Source organism: Falco punctatus, assembly GCF_963210335.1.
Source record: "Falco punctatus genome assembly, chromosome: 4".
Lineage (NCBI taxonomy): Eukaryota > Metazoa > Chordata > Aves > Falconiformes > Falconidae > Falco > Falco punctatus.
Genome location: NC_137583.1, coordinates 1,544,279 through 1,562,982, shown reverse-complemented (window position 1 = coordinate 1,562,982; position 18,704 = coordinate 1,544,279). Strand labels below are relative to the sequence as shown.

The window sequence follows — 18,704 nt, the reverse complement described above, 5'->3', positions numbered from 1 at the left end:
AGAGGCCAGGAGAGTGGGGCAGGGGCTTTATTGGGGCCGGGGCACCATGCCCATGGCGGGCACTGGCCTCATTTGGCCATGTAGTACTGGGTGGGCACAAAGGGCATCTTGGTGACGACTGCCGGATGCTGCTTCTTCCGCACCTCAACGGCGAGTGCGGTGCCAGCCCGGCTGTGCGCTGCCTCCACGTAGCCCATGGCGATGTTCTTGCCCAGGGAGGGCGAGGGGCAGCCGCTGGTCACAGTGCCTGGGGACACAAGGACATGGGGAGGTCAGGGGGGGCTGGGGCTGCCAGCCCCCTCCTCTGCTACAGGTACAGCTGGGGGCCATGCCCATGCCAGCCCTGCCACCCCCACCTACCCACAGGCGTGCCCTTGGGGCCCAGGATCACCATGTGGGGCCGTATGGGGGGTCCCACTGATGTCAGCCCCACGCGCTTGCGTTTCGGCTTCTCTTTCACTTGTGCCATGATGATAGCCGCACCGGGGAAGTCCATGGCTGTGCGTCGCCGCTTCCCTGTGGGGCAGAGATGGGTGAGGGTAGGTCATGTCTGACTGGTCCTCTTATGCCCCACCCAGGACCGTGGGGACACCTCAGCCCTCTGCCTGCTCTGAGGAGGTGGGGGTGGCTGTGGCCCTGACCTACCCAAGGTCCACAGCAGCCCGGCCTCAGCAGGTGTGGTGGTCTCATCGATGTCGTTGCCATAGAGGCAGAGCCCGGCCTCCAGGCGCAGGCTGTCCCTGGCCGCCAGCCCCGCCGGCCACACCTCGGGGACATGCAGCAGCCGCTCGGCCAGCTCCACCGCCTGCCCTGCAGGCACTGAGATCTGCAGGGGGACACAGGCAGGGTCAGCAGGGCATGGCCCTCCCCTCCCTTGGTACTGTGGTGGTGCTGTTAGAGCTCCCAGGGTACCTCTACACCATCCTCGCCGGTGTAGCCGCAGCGCGTGACCCGGCAGCCTGGCACGCCAAAGACTGTTGTGGTAATGCTATTCATGAAGGAGAGCTTGGCTAGGTCATCCGACAGCCCTGCCTGCAGCACCCGTGCCATGGAGGGACCTGGGAAAGCAGGTGGCTCTGGGAGACAGCAGTGTTTGGGGAAGGGAGGGATGCGGGGAGGGCACTGATGTCCATTGCACAAGGACTCGGAGGAGGGCAGGCCTGCGTGGGGCCCCCCACTACCTTGCAGAGCCAGCAGCGCGTTGTCCGACACTTCCAGATGAATGTCACTGCCAGTGGCCTGCAGCTCCGCTGCTCTGCCCTGCCAGGGTGACAGTGGGCTGCTAGCATGGAGGCCAGGCCGGTGCCAGCCCTGCATGTGGCCACAGCTACCTTACCCCACGCAGCCACAGATGTCACCGAAAGGTGGGAGGACTCATTCCCACCACACGTCCCCACCTCCCGTGGGGCTCGGGCAGCCCCGTACCCTCATAATGGCCAAGTCCTTGTCGGCGCAGCCAGCATTGGACACCACGTAGAGGTGATCTTCTGATGTGTTGGTGACGATGAGGTCATCCACGATGCCACCCCTCTCGTTGGTGAGCAGTGTCAGGGTGCCCTGCAGGATGTGGCCCTTAGGAGCACGGGCAGGCTGCCTGCCTGTCCCCCCCGGGGTGTCCCTGGGGACCTCTGACCCTGCCGGACGCTTGGTGCCGCCAGTGCCCCGTACCTGTCCCGGCTTCAGCTCGGCGATGTCCCCCACCACCAGGCTCTCCATGAACCTGACACGGTCCCGGCCGTACACCCGCGTCTGGAAGGGGGCAGGGAGGGGGGTGAGGCGGTGCGGGTGCCCTCCCGGCCCCAGCCCCCCCTCCCGCCCCGGCTACCTGCGGCATGTGCGAGACGTCGAAGAGCGAGCAGTGGCGGCGAGTGTGCAGGTGGGACTGGAGGTGGCCCTGCCCGTAGTGCAGCGGCAGGCTCCAGCCGGCAAACGGCACCATCCGCCCGCCGCGGGACCGGTGCAGGGCGTCCAGCGGCGTCCGCTTCAGCCCCGCCGCCGCCTCTGTCCCCCCGGGCGGCGCCCCCCCGGCCCCGCTCAGCGGCGCGGAGCCCGGGGGGCGGCGGGGTAGCGCGGCGCGGCAGCCCGCCCGCAGCATCCTCCCTCCCGGCACGGCCCGGCACGGCCCCGGGGCGCCTGGGACATGGAGTCCGCCCGGCCCCGCCCCGCCCCCGCGCTCGGGCCCGCCTCCCCCGCCGCCGACCCGGGGGGATGCTGGGTGCGGGTCCTGCCCGTGCTCGGCCATTAGCCCCCATCCCCCCCCCCGGCCAAGAGACAGGCAGGCACAGGCCGGACCGACGTAGCAGCTTTTAGTCGTGCCCGAGGCTCTCTCGGCCCCCCGAGCGTGGGGGGCGCCGGCCCAGCACCCCCTGGTCTGCGGGAGCCTCGCGGCGCAGAGGTACGGGCCGGGGGGAGCCGGGCTCTGCCTGCAACGGCAAGAGCGGAGCCAAGAGCAGAGCCATGGCAGCTGCGGGGCACCGGCCTTGGAGAGGCCTGCAGGGGGCTCCGGGCCGGCAGCGCTGCCCACCGCTGCCAGAGTGCAGGAGTCAGGGAAGGGGCACGGGGAGAGCCTGGAGCCCCCCCCGGGGCCACAGGGACAAAGGCCGATGCGCAGTGCCGGAGTCCACTGGAGTCCCGGGAGCACGGGAGAGGCAGCTCCCTCCGGCCGGCACCTGCGGGGCTCACGTGTAGGAAAGCAGGTTGATATCGTAGCAGCCATCCACCTGGAAAAGAGAGCAGCCGTTGGTCCCTGCACAGCACCATCGCTCTGCCGGGACACCCCATCCCGCTGGGAGGGCTCTGCCAGCGACGCGGCGAGGCCAGAGCCCCAGTGAGCAGGGTGCTGGGACTCACGTCAAAGCGCCCGATGCGGGCAGCTGCCTGGCGAGCCCGGATCACCTCCGTCAGCACCCACATTTGCTGGACCTCTGTTGACACCTTCTCCGGGTCAGGGAGCTCCTGGAAAGAAGCAGGCACAATGCTGCGGAGTGGGCATAGCCCAGATGGGCTGGGTCACCCCGGGCTTGGGCAGTGGTGGGGCTGGATGGCTGTGCCCCCTGGGGAGACAGGCACTATTGTGATAGTGCCCACACTCCCAACCTGCTGGTGATTTCCCAACATGCAGCAAGCGGGGCCCTGTGCTCCAGGAAAACAAGCAGCTGAGGAAAGAGGTGACCCTGAGCCCCAGGTGCCATGGTGCCGACACAGCCCGTCCCTGCTGGCAGGTGTCCAGGGGGAGGACAGAAAACAGATTACTGGCTAATGATTAAAAATGTAATCATGCAGTCCAGAGTTTCTCAACAGCCTCCCTCTACGGCGCTCCCCAGGTTTGGTGACAGAAACCCCGCAGCAGGTGCAGGTTCACCCCAGGAACCTTTAGCCAGGCGGGACTCACAGGCTCAGCAGCAACTCTCCAGGCTGGGGCGAAGTTCTGTGCTGCTGCTCCCCTGCCCGGCCCTGCCCATGGCACCGAGCTGCTGGTGGGTGCCTCGTGGTGTTGCCAGGAACAAGCCCAGAGTAACCCCAGCATCTCCCCCAGACCACCCCTTGCCAAGGGGACGTGATCCAAGCGATCAGCAAGGGACCAGGGCGTCCTCTCCAGCCTCTGCCAGACAGCTGGGCAGGGACTGGAGCTCCCAGACCTGCCGGGGCTGGCAGAAGCCTTGATGCCGACACAGCTTAAGCTCTGTAGCACCGAAGCCTGGCAGCAGAACTGCCGCGGAGGTGCTGGGTGGTGTGGCACCGCTCCTGGCCCAGCTGGCTCCTACGGGCAGCACCAGTGGCTGATTCAGCAGGTTTCTGTGGGCCAGCCAGCTGCCCACCCCTGCCCTGCTCTGTCTGGACTTTGCTCACCGAAGGCTGCCGGCCAGGCAGATGTGACTTGCAAGCCGTAAACAAGTGCCACGGCTGTGACCTCCCTCTACCCACGTGCCTGCTCCCCAGAGCGCACCCTCTGTAAAGCGCTGGGGACCAGCCAGGCCACCCTGCCCCCACACACCCCACGTGCTGGCTGAGCGATGCTGCATACCCATTGCTCCCATGGGGATGTTCCTGTCCCCCGACTAGAGGGCAGGTAGACGTCACCTCAAATCACACATCCCCATGGAGCTATTTTTCTTCCGAATGCTGCAAACTACTCCCAGCACAAGACGGGTTATTCTGGGGCTCCACAGCTATTTCTGGTGGAGGCCTGGGGCTGACAGGGCATGGATGGAGCCGGCAACCTCAAAGGGGATGCTCACGCCCTCAGCTGGCACCCTACACAGGTCCCTTCTTCCCCCTAATACCTCACAGCGGGGCTCACTCACCCCGTGCAGGCTGGCTGGCTGCTCCGGAGGGGTCAGCTGGGAGAGCCAGGAGGGGAAATCCTTCTGGGGGCTCTGAAACAGATCCAGAGGGTCACACAAGCGTATCCCAAATCCCACCTCCCTCTCACACCATGCAGAGTTCTGTGGTTTGGAGCCCACCCGTATTTATATTGCTATGGATATGTGTCACTTTACCATCATTAAAGGGAATTTTGTAATTTTGTCTTTTGAGTGGCTGTTTGTAACCCATAATTTGTTGCAGCAATCTCCACTTCTGTTCTGCTCCTCAGATAAACATCCACCTCTGAAATGAGCAGGACTGGGGCCAGCCAGAACAGTCCCTCCCCTGGCCCCCAGCAGGACCCCAAATTCCCGTGGACAAGGACTTGGACCCACACTCATGTCCTCTGGAGGGAGCCTAAAGCCCCTGGAGCTGCAGGGAGCAATGCCAGGTGCAGGGCTGGAGATGGTAGCCTGTCCTGGACCCCCCGCCTGCACCGGGCAGGAAGGGCAGCATTGGCACCTGCTCACCTTTTGTCCGGGGGGAAAAATCTGCAGCTCCTCAATGGTGAAATGGAGCCAGACTGGGGAGGGCTGCCGCAGGATGAATCGCACTGCTGTCACCTGGTCCATGTCACACAGCATCTGCCGGGGCAAGGATGGGGCTGTCACCACAGGGGCTGGCATTGCTCCGGGGCAGCTTTGGGAATCTCCTCCAAAACCAGCCCCAACCCACCCCAGATGTAAGGAGCCTGAAGGGAACATCAGCTCACAGGTGGCTGTCTGGGCTGAGTGGGGCATGGGCAGGCCCAGCACGGGGACCCTTGCTGCTGGGAAGGGCTGGCAGGAGCAGGAGAGGCATCGCAGGGGCCAGCCGGCCCACCGCTGCCGCGGAGACGTGGTGGGGCATCAGCACAGGACCCCAGAGACCAGGAGCCATCCTAGGGTGCGGGCAAAGGTGGGTGAGCCCCAGAGGCGTGGGTGATGCTGCGGCCAGCGGCCAGCCATGCAGACCTGGTGGCGGCGGAGGGAGAAGTAGTCCTGGGAGCCCTCCTCGGTGTGCGGGCAGGGCATCAGGCAGTAGTCCCGCAGGCAGGTCACCCAGCGGCGGGGGCCGGCAGGGCCGAGGCGCTGCACCCGCACGCTCAGGAAGGCCGTGTAGAAGTTCCTGAAGACGATCTCCTGCACCTGCGGGACCGGCGGCCTCAGCCCCTGCACCAGCACCCCCCATAGTGGGGCCGGCACCGGCACCCCCCTGCCCCCATACTGGTATCAGCACCGGCACCGGCATACACCCGCCCCCACACTGGTACCGGCACCGGCATCCCCCCGTACCGGTATCGGCACGGGCCCCCCACCCGCTACTGGGATGGGCCCCGGCACCCCCCTTGCCCCCGCCCCACACCGGTACGGGCGCTGCCCCTGGCACTACCGGCACCGGCATCCCCCCGGTACAGGTACGGGCACGGGCACCGGCACCGCCCCTCCCCGTACTGGGGCCGCTGCCGCCCCCGGCATCCCCGCTCCTGCCCCGGCCCCGTCAGGGCACCCTCCGCCCCATTTCGGGCCCGCCCCCGGCCCCCCGGCCCTCCCGCCCCGGGCCCGCCCCCGGCCCCCCCCCGCCCCGGGCCAGGCCGCCCCGCGCCGGGCCGCACTCACGTCGGCAGCGGCGCCGCGGGGGAGGCGGAGGTCGATGACGGCGACGCCGGGCCGCGCCGGCTCGGCCCCCCCGCTCAGCTGGAGCGCGGCGGCGGGGCGGGGGGCGCAGGGCAGCGGGGAAGGGCCCGGCCCCGCGGGCGGCCCCGCCGCTCCCGACATGGCGGCGCAGCGCGGCCGCCCCTCCTGGGCGGGGCCGGCCCGGGCGCTGTGACGTCACGCGCCGCGCCGGCCGGAAGCCGCGCTCGCGCCAGCAGGGGGCGCCACACCCCCGCCCGGCCGGGCCCGCGCCGCGGCGCTAGAGGCGGGGCTGCAGGGGAGCGCGCGGGGTGTCGAGCCCGTACGTGTCCTTACGCAGCGCGGAAACCGCCCCCGCCACGCCGAGAGCGGTGAGCACCCGCCGGCACACCCGCCTCGCTCACGGCGGGCCCCGGGGACAGCCCCGCCAGCAGCGGCAGGGCTCCGGCCTACCCAGCCGCTCGGCTCTGGCCACAGGCCCCCAGTCCACCCAGCTGCTCACCCAGCGCTGCAGCATGCCACCCCCCAGGGAGGGGATGGGCATGGCCCTGGGGTGCACTGGGCCCCCCCGCCACTGCCGCACAGGAGTTATTTCTCCTCCCACACAGACCCTTAAAAGAATGCTCAGGGAAAACACAAAGTGGATCCACACTTGAAATGATTTAGCACGAAGGAGAGAAAAATAACATCTATGAACTAAAGGAAGAGGCAGCCAAGGGGCAGAAGGCAGCCAGGGGTGGCCCCATGGCTCAGACGAGCTGGGCCCCAGCAGGGCAGTGGGTCCCTGGGAGCTGGCACTCGGAAGTTAAGCTCGTACAAACTGCTGGCAGCGGTACACCGGTTTTTAAGTCTTTTTTTAATAAAACAATTGGAGGATGTATCAAAAATTTAGTAAAAAATTAGATTTGAGAGTTTACTGATTTTGACTATTAACTATTCTTGGCGCTTTTTTTCTTTCTTTTTTTTTTTTCTTTTCTTTATTTATTTTTTAAACTTTTAATCTTTTCCAACAGCATCCAGGCATGGAGCAGCCAGGAGGAGATGTGCGGCCTGGACTGGCGAGGCCATCCCTGCACTGCTCTCAAGGAGGAGCTGAGGCAGAGAGACGGCACCACGCTACAAACAGCCCACCACTGCTGAAACACCTCGCGGGGAAGGGATTTTGCTGAAAAGACCACCCTGACTCTGGCGCTCACTGGGAAGCAGAGGAACTGTTGTGGCACAGGACCTGGCTCACCCTCCTGTGAGCTGCCCCAGCACAGCGCTGCACCCCGAGGTGCGGGCAGCTGCCCCCACACTTAGCCATCAGTACCCCAAGCCAGTCTGACTCAACTGATGACTATTTTATGATGCATGAGAAAAATAGGATATCTTTGCTTAAAAAAAACAATAATAAAAGAATCAAACCCTGAACCAAGAAGCTGATGCCCCAGAGGAGGAGGAGGAAGATGAGGCTGGCTGTCCTCGAGGGCCTCCCCCTCAACAGCCCTGAATCAACAGCCCTGGAGCTCACTTGCAGCACTGTGCTGCCCTCCTCCTCCCCAAAACTACACATCCCAGTTTAGGTAAACAGCAGATTAAATGTAAAAACTTAAAACATCGACTTCAGAAAGTCCCTTGAATTTAATTATTTTTAGGCTACCTTTCATGTTACGTCCTGTAGCTAGACACACGTGAATAGAAAAAACAGTACAGTTAGTGTTAAAGGCAAACAGCGGAGGACCCAGAGTGCTACCCCAGTGCTGCCTGCTCCTCCCGACCCGTCCCGTCCCGTCCCCCCTCCCTGCCCGCCACCCCGGCCCCGGCCCCGGCCAAAAGCCCAGCCGGCGGGAAGGCGTGTTTGAGCCGAGAATTTTTTCTATGAATAAAATAAAACCAAAGCTTGTTAGGCAAAAATAAAACAAGTGTCCCCCCAAGTCCCACGAGTGCTCCTGTGTGGCAGGCACAGCCGGAGAGGGCCGCTGGGGAGCGGGCTAAGGTTTCGGGTTCCCGGCTGGCGAGGGGGCTGCCGGCCCACAGACAGCACTGGTGTGGAGCTGGAGGCCCCTCCTCCCCCGAGAGCCTCCCATTCATTAAGGGGGGACGTAGGGTGGCGGAGACCTGTACGGGGTCATGTTCTTCGGGCGGGAGCCTTTCCCCTCCATGGGTGCGGTGAAGGGGGGCGGAGGCTGGTAGGGTGGCGCATTGGGGTCCTCGTCCCGCAGCGGCGTGTACTCCCCAATGGTGTCCTGGTTGAGCGGCGTGGTCTCTGGCATGCTCTGGTTGGGGTACTCTGGGGGGGGCAGTGGGGCTTTCTCCTCCTGGAGGATGAGGGGCATGCTGGAGGATGGTGGAGGCTTGGAGTCATCCAGCTCATCAGCGAAGATGATGGGCACACCCTTCTTTATGAAGGTGGCCTGGTCTTCGATGGTCAGCTTCCCTTTCCTCTTCTTGCGGTAGCAGATCATGGCGATGATGCCAGCCACGAGGAGGATGGCGGCCACCACCACGGCAGGGATGACAGTGTGCAGGTACACGTCATCCTCGCTGCTCTTCTCGGGGTCTTTTCCAGCTGCCACTGTCGGCGTCGCCTCTGAGATCACCCGTCCATCCTTTGTCACAGGGATGAACTGGATGTGCCTGCAGCTGCCGGAGCCGACCACCGACACATTTAGAGGCTTGAACTCGGGCTGCAAGACATTGGAGAAAGCTGGGCTCGGCCCGCCAGAGTCATCCGCAATTTTTTTGCTCAAAGTCCGGATCTGCTCCCGGGGGCAGGGCTCCAGGGGCAGTGTGTTGTTTGTCCACTCCACTACAATGGAGCCTTTGGTGATGCCCTGCACCGTGATGGTGCTGCTGTTCCTGTCGCCGAATGCCAGAGCCAGCTTCTTCACCAGCATGATCTTCTTATTGATGTCATTCACCACCGCGTTGTGGTCCCCTTCCAGCCTGGCCTTGAACTTCACTGGAGACTTGTCCCCGTGTGGGCGTTTGTGGACATGGATTTCGAAAGCATCCACAGCAAAAAGCCCGCCTTTGTCAGTTGCATACATGAAGTACTCGTGCTTCCCGATGTGGTTGTGGTCTGGCATGCCGTACATGAGCTGGCTGGTGCTGTTGAACTGCACCCACGAATTCTCCTCTATCATCTGCTGCTCCTTCAGCTTCAAGGTCAGCTGCAGTTTGTCAGTGGTGGTATCTTCCTTGTCATAGAAGGTATCTGATGGTATTTTAACCTCAAAGTAAGTGCCCTCCCATGCGTCGACTCTGTCGATGTGGTTTGTCAGCTTGGGTGGCTCATTTGGCTCCCAGGGCCGGGGGATCCCACTAGCTGTGGTGCGTACACGGGTCGGTGGGGAGGCCGTTGTCAGCTTGGAGATGGGGGACCTGGTTGTGCTGGGAGGCTTCGTTGGACGGGGTGTTTTGGGTCTTCGAGTAGGCCTTCGCGTGGTCGCCGTGGAGGAATCCGTTGTAGATGGCGTGGCTGGCTTCAGAGTGGAGACTCTCGGTTTCTTGGTGGTAGTGGTGGGTGGTGTGATCACTGCTGTGGGCTCTACGTACCCAGGCATTGTAGGGCGAATTGGCACGGAGGCCGTGCCAGTGCCTTCTGCTACCCTGGTTGGCTGGATCGGTCCCAGCGTGGGTGTCTGGACGATGGGGCCTCTTGTTCTGATGGTGACTGTAGGCTTCCTTGGGAGTGGTATGGGCTCCCGGACGGGGGGTGCCGTTGTCTCTGTGGGAGGCGCAATGGCGGGTGATGTCGGGGTGGGGACGATCCTGGTCGGTGGCTCTTGCGCGGCAGTAGTGGGTGGCCCAATGGCAGTCAAAGGCGTAGGGGTGGCGTTGATCTGCCGCCGCATCCTCTTTGGGAGGTGAGGTTTCTTGTTAGCAATGTGCCAGCCAACAACAGGGTAGCCAAGGCGGGCAGACATGGTTCCTTCCTTAGCTGGAGCCTCCACCTTGCTGATGTTGGGGACACTGTTTTGGCTCAGAGAACATCCCAGTTTCCACGAGAGTAAGGCCCCGTTTTCCACCACCTTCTTTGCATTTCCTGGCCCAGCCATGAAGGCCGACATGTCAAAGAGTCTGTTATTTACAACAGGAACCAACTTCATGTTATGAAGTTCCACCTCTGAGAAGCTTCTCATTCTATTTAAGAGTTCAATCCTCTGCTTTGGTGTCATTTTTGTCAAGTCGGCATCCAAAATGACAGTCAGGATAGTGACTGGCTCTTCCGAGCTGCACACAAACGGCGCTGTGTCACCCGTGTCTTGGACAGCCAGTCGCACCGACTGAGGCTCGTTGTGGTCTTCTTGGTGAACCTCAATGGAGAAGACGTTTGCGGTCTGTGGCACGTAGCTCCCGTTCGGGAAGGGCTGCAATGTGGTCACCGAGATGTAGTGGACACCCTTGTCCGTCTCAAGGGGCAGCCCTTCCAGGGAGCTGCTGTCTGTGTTCCAGTGTAACCAAGAAGGCAAGGAGTCCTTCCCAGCTTCGGAGATCTACCAAACAAAAAAACAGAAGGTGCTTTTAGAAATACAGCATTAGGACAGTTTCTAGCAGCAACAATTTAAAGAATTAGAGAAAACATTCTGAAGCACAACAACTGGGGAAGGAACATCCTGGCCAGAGTGGGGCAGCCTGTGTCTCATGCTCCACGTGGTGGCAAGGATGAGCTCTGCAGCGTGCACTGGTTCCAGAGGGCTTCAGGAGCCACAGGAGGTGACAAAATCCTGCCCGGATCCCTTGCCTGCCAGGCGGTAGCTCTCCAGCACTTGCTGTGCAAGTACTAAGCACAAGTGGTGCATCTTCTCTGAGGGCAGAAGGGGAGTTCAGGTCTTGGGGACAGCTACAAAGCTGAGGGTGAAGTTACGCCATACAGCAGAGCTGATCCAGCAGCTCTCCTCTTCTCACTCCTTCCTCTCCTATCCCTGCCATCGCTCCTTTCCTCACCTGATCACACCCTGCAAGCCCACCACTCCAGCAGCTCAGCAGAACAGAGGTTTTCTCTGATAACTTTCAGCTTCATCCCGCAGCAGCCAGGCTGAGCCGAAGGGACCAGAAGCTGGCAAACCATGGCTCAGGGTCCCCTGCCCAGCTCGGGCACACCAGCTCTCAACAAGCAGCAGCAAACCTTGGAGCTATGCAGCTGCTTAAAACACGGCATCCTCCTGCACTGCCTGAAGAATGGCAAGCTGGGGACGAAGGAGAGCAAACCTGACACCCGGTCAGCACAGCACCACGATGGCCAGCACGAGCAGGCAGGGACACGGCGCGTGGGCTGGGGCACTGCTGGACATCACACAGGACGGTGTGCCAGCCTAGCTTTATGCCCAGTTAGCTTAAAACGAAGGATTTCACTTTCATATAATAACGTGCTTCTGCAGGCTACGAACAAGGGGTGGCTTTGGCCCAGGCCGTAGGTACCTCAGGACTCCAGCCTATTATTTACTACCTCTTTTAGGTCAACGGCAACGCTTTTTTTTTTCCCCTCCTTTACATGACTTGTGGCGCAGATCAGCGAAGCGTGGGCCAAGAGCACAAGCCTCCCGTTCAAACCGTGCGGCCCAACAGCAGGGGCAAGACACGCAGCGATGGGATTTCTATATGCTCCAGAGGAGGAGCGAGCCTGCAGTAACCTCACTGGCTCCCTCCTCGTTCCAGTTTATCCATCCGTGCCTTTCTGAGCCCACCCTCCTCCTCCAGCTTTGGGTCACTTTCCCAGCCAGCCCAAGTCCAGACCCTGCAGGTCTCCTGGCCATTTTACTCATGCAAAGACCCTGGTTCTCTCCAACACGTCACCAACACAGCTGACACCTCACCAAGGTGCTCCCCACCCTGTGCAGGGGAAAGCCACACGTGCCAGAATGCAGGGGTCTCCTGCCTCCTGCTCTGGGTGTAGCTGAGGGTGGATGCAAACCTCCAAACCCCCATTCCCAGCAGCTGATGTCTGTCTGTCTGCGCTACAGCCGTTTGCTGGTTGCAAGGCACAGTGGAACCACTTGGGCTGCACGGTGGAAGGGGTGACACTGCCAGCTCGGTGACGGGCTATGACATTTCCCAGGGCTGTAGGTACCCCAGGGTGAGTAACTTGAGCGTTCCCACCTCCTGGGCTCGGAGGCGTTTGCAAAGTGCCCTGCCTGGGCTTTCCAGAGGAATCTCTGCTACACACTCCGAGGAAACAGGTAATCTTGGGGCCCACAGAGCCACATTTAGCAGCCTGGTCAATGCTCTGGACGTGCTGCAGTCCAGCACAGAGCCGCACTCCAGCTCTCCTCCCGAAAGGGAGCTTTGGTTACTCTGCAGTTCTGTAAAGCTCATACATATTTCATAATTCATCCAAACACAAAGCTGAGTGAGGAGCTTCGCAAGGAAACCTGCCTGGCAGGAGTGCCCCTGCATCCAGCAGCAGGTGCAGGGACGGGGCTGGGCTCACCAGAGCTGCCCACCTGCAGGTCCTGCTGGGGATGGACAGGCGAGGAGCGATGCCTGGTGCTGCAGGGCTGGGCAGCCCGTGGGTGCCGGGTACCTCTCCCAGCCCCACAGCTGCAGGCAGGGCTCAGGCAGCATGCTGAAGCTCACAGACTTCACCCCCCCCCCACGGGTCTGAGCACACTGAAGGGTCTGGACGCGCAGCTCTACAAGGATAACTAACACAGGACCCCAAAGTCTTTTGGTGAGAGCAGCTTGAGAAAGCTTTTGTGCAAGAGCTGCAGAGGGTTTCGGCCATGATCGCACAGGCAACACCCTCATTCCTCCCCTCCGTGAAGGATCAGCTCTGCTTTCGGCCAGCCTGGACAAGCAGGAGAGCACATCACGAGACATGCGCTGGGTATAGTTTATACAGCAGAGTTTAAAGCTGTTAGCCCAGCGTTTAGTTATGATTCCTCCTTAAACACCAGCTGGAGAAAGCTGACCCACAGGCCCTGAACCCCGCCACATCCCACCTGCACCGAGGCACTGACACATGAATATCCTTCCACTTGGTGCTGCTGTTTACCCACATGCCTGGCAGCAAACAGTGGGTTTAGGCAGGGCTGCTGCTTGCCACCCCCTGCAGCAAGATCAGAAGCCACTTTTACCCCCGCCAGCCCGAAGGAAAAGCAGCTCTCCACCTGAGACAGGCGCGGGGGAGCCTCCCCCCTCCTGCGGGAACAAAGGCCCAAATTGTCCTTCCTTGGCATCTCTTCTGCAAAGAGAGAACAAAGGCAGGGTCTGCTGCGCAGCCTGAAGAAGGGCTGACCTGCACTTGTGCCTTCTTTAAAAAAAAACCAAAAAAAACCCAAACAAAAAAACCCAAACCCAAAACCCGTGTAATTTCATCACACTCTCTAAAAACTGAGATGCCAGGACAGTGCCCAGTGCAACCCAGCGTTTACATTAGCACGAGCTGGATGGTGCCACCCTATTCCCTTGTGCCAAAATTAGCCACTAACCTGCCCACTGGGAGGAAGGGCAGGGCTGCGTGCCCATTAGGAACAGAAACATAAGGAGCCAGGACAAAGCCACAGTATTATTGAGGCTTACACAATCAAGAAGAATAAAAACTTTAATAGTGAGTGGTTAAATGCATGCTGAATGTGTAATTTCAGGCTACACTTGGAACAAATCCTTCCCTTCTGTGCACTCTGCACAAGCCCTTAATTACAGGATCCCACTATACAGAGCTTTCCTGCTGCTCCCTCCTCCCCGGGCACGGCGCATGACTTGAGGAGCAGACATACACCAAGCGTTACCTTTAATCTCATGTCACGAGTTGATTCTCTCTTCAATCATGTGTGTTCCTATGTTTGATAGCCAAGTCGCTCAGGAAAGCTGGCCAGCCCCACGTGCAAAAAGGACGGTGAGGGAGGCACAGGCCACTCTGAATATTTCTGCTTGGAAAACCATTGGAACCTACAGTTTAACATGCGAACTCATGTTCTTAAGGGCCCACGCTAGAAAATGAAACTGCAGCTAGACACACTCACACTGAAAACTAGGCTCTCCCGAAAAACAAAAACAGGCCAGGCAATTGCCTACTGGGCCAACTTGTTCTAGCAGGGATGTGACAGTTGCAAAACATTTATAAACCCACTTAAACTTGATTTAAAAAGAGCTGAGCTAGTTCAGCTGTATTCTCCTGCGAGATGTGGACTGTTTCTAAGGGTTCTGCAAGAGGTTATTAAGAAAACTACATTTATGTGTATTATGCCTATGAAACCCATGAAGATGCCTGTGTCTCCCCTGAGAAATCTTTGGGGAAGCAACAAGTCACAGGCGTTCAATGCCACGGCTCTGCTTTAACCACTGCTACTGCCCTGGCAGCAGAATGCACCCATGTTCTTGTGACAAAGGAAGAGCCCAGCACATTAGAGTAGATAATCAAAGCAGTTATCGGGCTGAATAAAAATACTTGTTCCTAAATCAACACTAACCCGCAGAGCCCTCGGCATGGGTCTGCCCTGGTCACGGTCGCTGCTGTGTTCGTGGTGGCGTGAAACTGGGAACAGGGAGCAGCCCTGGACTCTGTCCTAGCCATGTTTCTTTCAAACATTGCTTCAAAGGGTATTTGTTAAGGCTACACATAGTTAATGATTTGGGATCTCTAGTTTTCATGTAAAAAGTTTCCCGGTTTTCTATGTACGCAGTAAGTATCGGCCTTAAAGCCCTGCCATTTCCCTCAAGGGTCTGGTTTCAAAATAACTCTTCCGTTGCTCAAGAAAAAAAAAAAAAAAAGGAAAAGGCTATCTTTGTCTTCCTATTATTTGACAAAATTGTAAATTAATGCTTATCAGCTAAAGATGACACAAGCCTGGCAGTGTATTGAAGACCATTAAAAAAATCAGCCATGTTTGCAATTTTAAATACATACAGTGGTCTGGCTGGTTTTGAAGACCTTGTTCACAAAGTCCTTTCAGATATACACGGCCTGTTATTTTTAGGCCAGCCAAGAGCAGTCAGCTCATGAAAGAAGATAGTTTGGTTTGATTTGTTTTTTCAAACTTAGATCTTAAGGCCCTGTAGCCAACAAGACAAAGATAAGCAAACGAGCAAAACTGCTGCTTCCAAGGGAATTCAGGCAAAACCCAGATTCTTGCCTACATGAGTGCCCTCTCATCCTCCAAGCCTTCAGTCCTCCTCCCCCGGCCCCCGATGAACCCTCCCAAAGGGCACCGAGTGCTTTGCCAGCAGACAGGTACTGCAGGATCTGGCCACGGGTCTCCTTTTGGGACACCACTACAAAATCCCCCTAGCCCTGGAGGTATCTGGCAGGATCTCCCCACACTTCGCTGCCAGACCTTCCTGTGGGCAGCAGCAGCAGCAGCCAGGGACTCTGCTCCTTCCTGCACCCTTTCAAATCAGTCTCAAAACCATCCCTGATGCCTTTTGAGCAGGGGTGAGCACGGATACTGCTGCAGCTCTGCCAGATCCCCACTACTCCCTTCCCCTCCCTGTGTCCAGCTGTTGCCGAGACAGACCTCATGCCAGGGATTTCATCTGCAGTATAATTACTGATGACAATTTAGTGTATGACACGGACTCCCCTCCTGGGTTGCTCCTTCAGCATTACCCCAACACACGTGGCCAATGATGAAAAATACCCTGGCTGAGCCCTCTCTACATCTGAACAGAAGGCAAGCTGAACTCTGCTCAAGCTAACTGACCTAACCGGTGTCAAACCCAGTCTGCAGCGCTCAGGCTTCTGCAAGCAATTAACCAGCGGGCAGGGGAAAGAAAATGGAAATTCAAATGTCATTCAAATGCAAATATAACTGCAGAGAAAGAGTCAAACCTAAGCTGTTTGCCTAAGCCCAAGCTTCATCTTAACCCCCTGCTAATGCAGCAGCACCAGGCGGTTTTGTCAGCAGAAGCAACCGGCAGTCTCAGCCCTGAACCAGATACATGGGCCAGCGGATTTTCGGGCTGCCTTGTCCTGCACAGGCCAAACAAATGATGGCAGAGACACCGGTTTCAGATCTGCCCCAGTGCTGCTGGAACCATGGGCACTGTAGTGATTAGTGGTGCCGGCACAGCCTACCTGGAGCCAAGAGAAGCGATGAGAACAGGGGCCCCGCAGGCTCCGAGTCAGAGGACAGAGTCCTTGTTTTGGGAGGGAGGCTCTGCCTGTGGGTCCATCGGGTGCACTCCTCTTCTCCACTGACCACAAGCGTGGGGTGTGCATGCAGCCAAGCTCTCCGGGCACCACTGTGCCAGCCAAGCCCTGCAGCAACAGAGGCTGCTGCACTGGTCAGGGGACACGATGGCTCAAGGCAGGAGCTGGACAACCCTCAGACCACGACAGCTGTAAGTCTTTGACTCCAAGGAACAGCCCTGACAGGGAGGCTTGCAACAGAGATGATGCGAGACGGAGCCTTCGGTCTTGCATCCCCCCTTCTTTCCTCAAATACATCAGAACTGCAAACTAGGCCATCAGACAGGTCTTGTCTAGAAACACAAGGCCCAGAAAACAGTGGTGGAAGGAGGATGGGCACCTCTCAGAGCCTTCTGCTCACTGGGCACAGGTACAGTGCCACTGCACAGTGCTGTGCTATAGGAAAGCTCAGTCTGAAGAAAGTCACATTTACTTGGCATCGTGAGCAGAAAGGAATTGCAGCACATGTGCATCCCCACAGAGGGAATCATGATACCTGCCAGAGCTTTTGGGTATCCTCAGCAGACAGTGCTCTTCTGAGCTGCTGCATGCCTTGGACGAAAGGGGCAGGAACTCACAGACAGAAACAAGCTGCTCCAGGACATTTCCTGCAGATGCATCTGCCCCTGAAAGTCTAAAAACAGCCCAGAGACTTCGCTGGCTCTGAGAAGTACATCAGCCTTGGTGACCCAAGCCTTCATTACCAGCAGGAGCTCACCACCTCTGTTCAGAGACCAAAAGCTATACGGGAACAGCCGGTAATTGGTGCTTCCTTTGTGCACAGGGTAGGTCAGGACAGTTAAACTAACTCCACATTTTGGCTGGTCCCAGTGAAAGCCCTGCAAAGTTCTTCCTATGTGTCTCCGTGCACTGGAGCTGTTTGCCTTAGAAAAATCAAACCTTTCAACTCAGAAAGCTAAGGGAGAACAAGGCTGCAGAGGCTGTATCACAGGTCCTGGCCCTCAACTTCCAAGTTCAGATTTCAGTCCCTGAAGGACCAGGTGGCAAAGCTACTTGAAGCAGCTGCTCTACTTTTACGTGCTTGTGAAAACACAAATGAGAAGTTTACATGTCTGCTGCTAATCTGCATTTTCCAGCCATTAAACGGGCAAGCGAAGCCTCACGCGCAGAAAGCAACCCTGCTCCTTTGCAGATGCAAGCACAGGGCTGTGCTGCACTGACACAGCCTGCCTGCCCAAAGAGCAGTGCTTTGTGTCACCAACTTCTTCAGGATCGGTAAAATGGCTTCGCAGCGGCACAGGCTGAGCGGCTACGCCCAGCGCATGCCATCCTCGCATACTCCTACCATGACGGCTTCTTTTCCAGATGCGCCTCTGTTTGCGCTATAAGGGCACTATTCAGCATCCCACTCTGCCTGGGCAAGGGAACACAACAGCTGTTTCACTGGGAGGTCACTACAAAACATTGAGTGTCCCAAGAAATCCTCCTTTCATCGGTCCATGCAAGCAGCTTGGAAGGATTTGTTTAGCCTTATTGTTGGAGCGGGAAGGCGCAGCCCACCCGCGCCAGGGCTGGGGTCAGCACGGGCTGCCCACACCCCGCTTTCTCCCTTGTTTAGGGGGTGAGTGTGGGGCAGGGAAAGCCTCAAACAGCTTAAAAAAAAAAAGTTCAGTCGGGCTCTTCTTTCAGCGTGACTTTTTAATAAGTGAAAGGCCAAAGGGAAGCAAAAATACCACACAGCAGGGATGCCAAGTGCTGGGGGTTTAGTGCTGCTGCCGCACAGTTAACCAACCCCGGCAATTTATTCCTGCCATCAGCAGCTTGCTGGAAAGCTGGCATTCAAGTGTGGCAAGGAAAGGCAAACCGGATCCTGCAACCTCAGGTCAGCTCCTTCGCAGGATTCTCCTTATCACTGCATTCCTCAGTCTCCCCGGATGCTCAGAGCAACAACCTGTAAGAGCAGGACAAAACAAGGAACTTCCCAGTCCATCTGAAAAGCTAGTTTATAATTAGACTGAGTCACATTTTCCACTTCTCCGAATTCAGAGCTTGTTACTAAGTGTGTACTGAAAATGCCAAATTCCCTGACTGTCTCACTGGAGGAAAAAGAGAAGAGGCCCCCCTCAGCCCCCCAGCAGAAATTTTATCAGCTCATCTTATCGCTAAGGTTGCAGCACGGCAGGAAGCAAAGCCCTGCCCAAGTTGTCCTTTGCCTGGACCTGTTCCAGGCGCTGCCATTTATCCCCACACACTCCCCTGTAAACAGTGGCTGTTGCTACAACTTCTGGTTAGCCCAAGTCCAAAAAACCTGGGGACCCCAGGGACGAGGTAAAGCCTAAATCCTTTGACACAGAGCCTTTTAAGATACCCAACTTGATGACACAGCCCCTCAGGAGTGTTCTTTGCTTTGTCTTCCTCCTTTGAGAAATGACCGTTTAATAAAATTCACGTTCAGTTAAAACTCTCTGAAATAAGGATCACTTCAAGAGAAAAAAAAAATAATCAGTATTTGTGGTTTTCCTCCCTGAAACTGAGTGTGTCCTGGCACTGCAGGCTGGTTGCTGACATCCAGCCCTTTGCTTCAGGGTCGGAGCAGGGCTGAGACGTGCAGCACAGCCCTGACAGCAGGTACTCAATGTCAGGACTCCTGC

General features: G+C 58.2%; 3 protein-coding genes across 10 annotated transcripts in view; all 3 read right to left on the bottom strand.

Moving 5' to 3' along the window:
• Positions 1-11: 11 nt before the first annotated feature.
• AMT (aminomethyltransferase) lies at positions 12-2,252 on the bottom strand (the record flags this gene model as incomplete). 3 transcript variants are annotated; one of them, XM_080387520.1, is made up of 8 exons in its annotated part: positions 12-247; positions 361-516; positions 646-826; positions 913-1,058; positions 1,182-1,260; positions 1,426-1,557; positions 1,669-1,749; positions 1,830-2,252. In XM_080387520.1, the coding sequence occupies 8 exons, from the start codon at positions 2,250-2,252 to the stop codon at positions 69-71; spliced, it is 1,377 nt and encodes a 458-aa protein (XP_080243646.1). In that variant the 3' UTR covers positions 12-68. The 3 variants fall into 3 exon arrangements, with proteins under 3 accessions (XP_080243646.1, XP_080243648.1, XP_080243647.1); XM_080387522.1 differs by having other exon boundaries at positions 1,826-2,095; XM_080387521.1 differs by lacking the exon at positions 1,426-1,557.
• Positions 2,253-2,286: 34 nt separating this feature from the next.
• Positions 2,287-6,171, bottom strand: NICN1 (nicolin 1, tubulin polyglutamylase complex subunit). Its single transcript, XM_080387535.1, has 6 exons — positions 5,964-6,171; positions 5,319-5,492; positions 4,836-4,949; positions 4,305-4,376; positions 2,851-2,955; positions 2,287-2,720 (listed from the first exon to the last, which is right to left on the bottom strand). Exons 1-6 carry the CDS (start codon positions 6,120-6,122, stop codon positions 2,679-2,681), a joined length of 666 nt encoding a protein of 221 aa, XP_080243661.1. The 5' UTR covers positions 6,123-6,171; the 3' UTR covers positions 2,287-2,678.
• Positions 6,172-7,582: 1,411 nt separating this feature from the next.
• Positions 7,583-18,704, bottom strand: part of DAG1 (dystroglycan 1) — a 53,600-nt gene continuing 42,478 nt past the window's right edge. For all 6 annotated transcript variants that reach the window (XM_080387500.1, XM_080387495.1, XM_080387496.1 and 3 more), the window contains one exon: positions 7,583-10,459. In XM_080387500.1, coding sequence (XP_080243626.1) covers positions 8,051-10,459 — 2,409 coding nt within the window. In that variant the 3' untranslated portion in view covers positions 7,583-8,050. The remainder of the gene's footprint in view (positions 10,460-18,704) is intronic.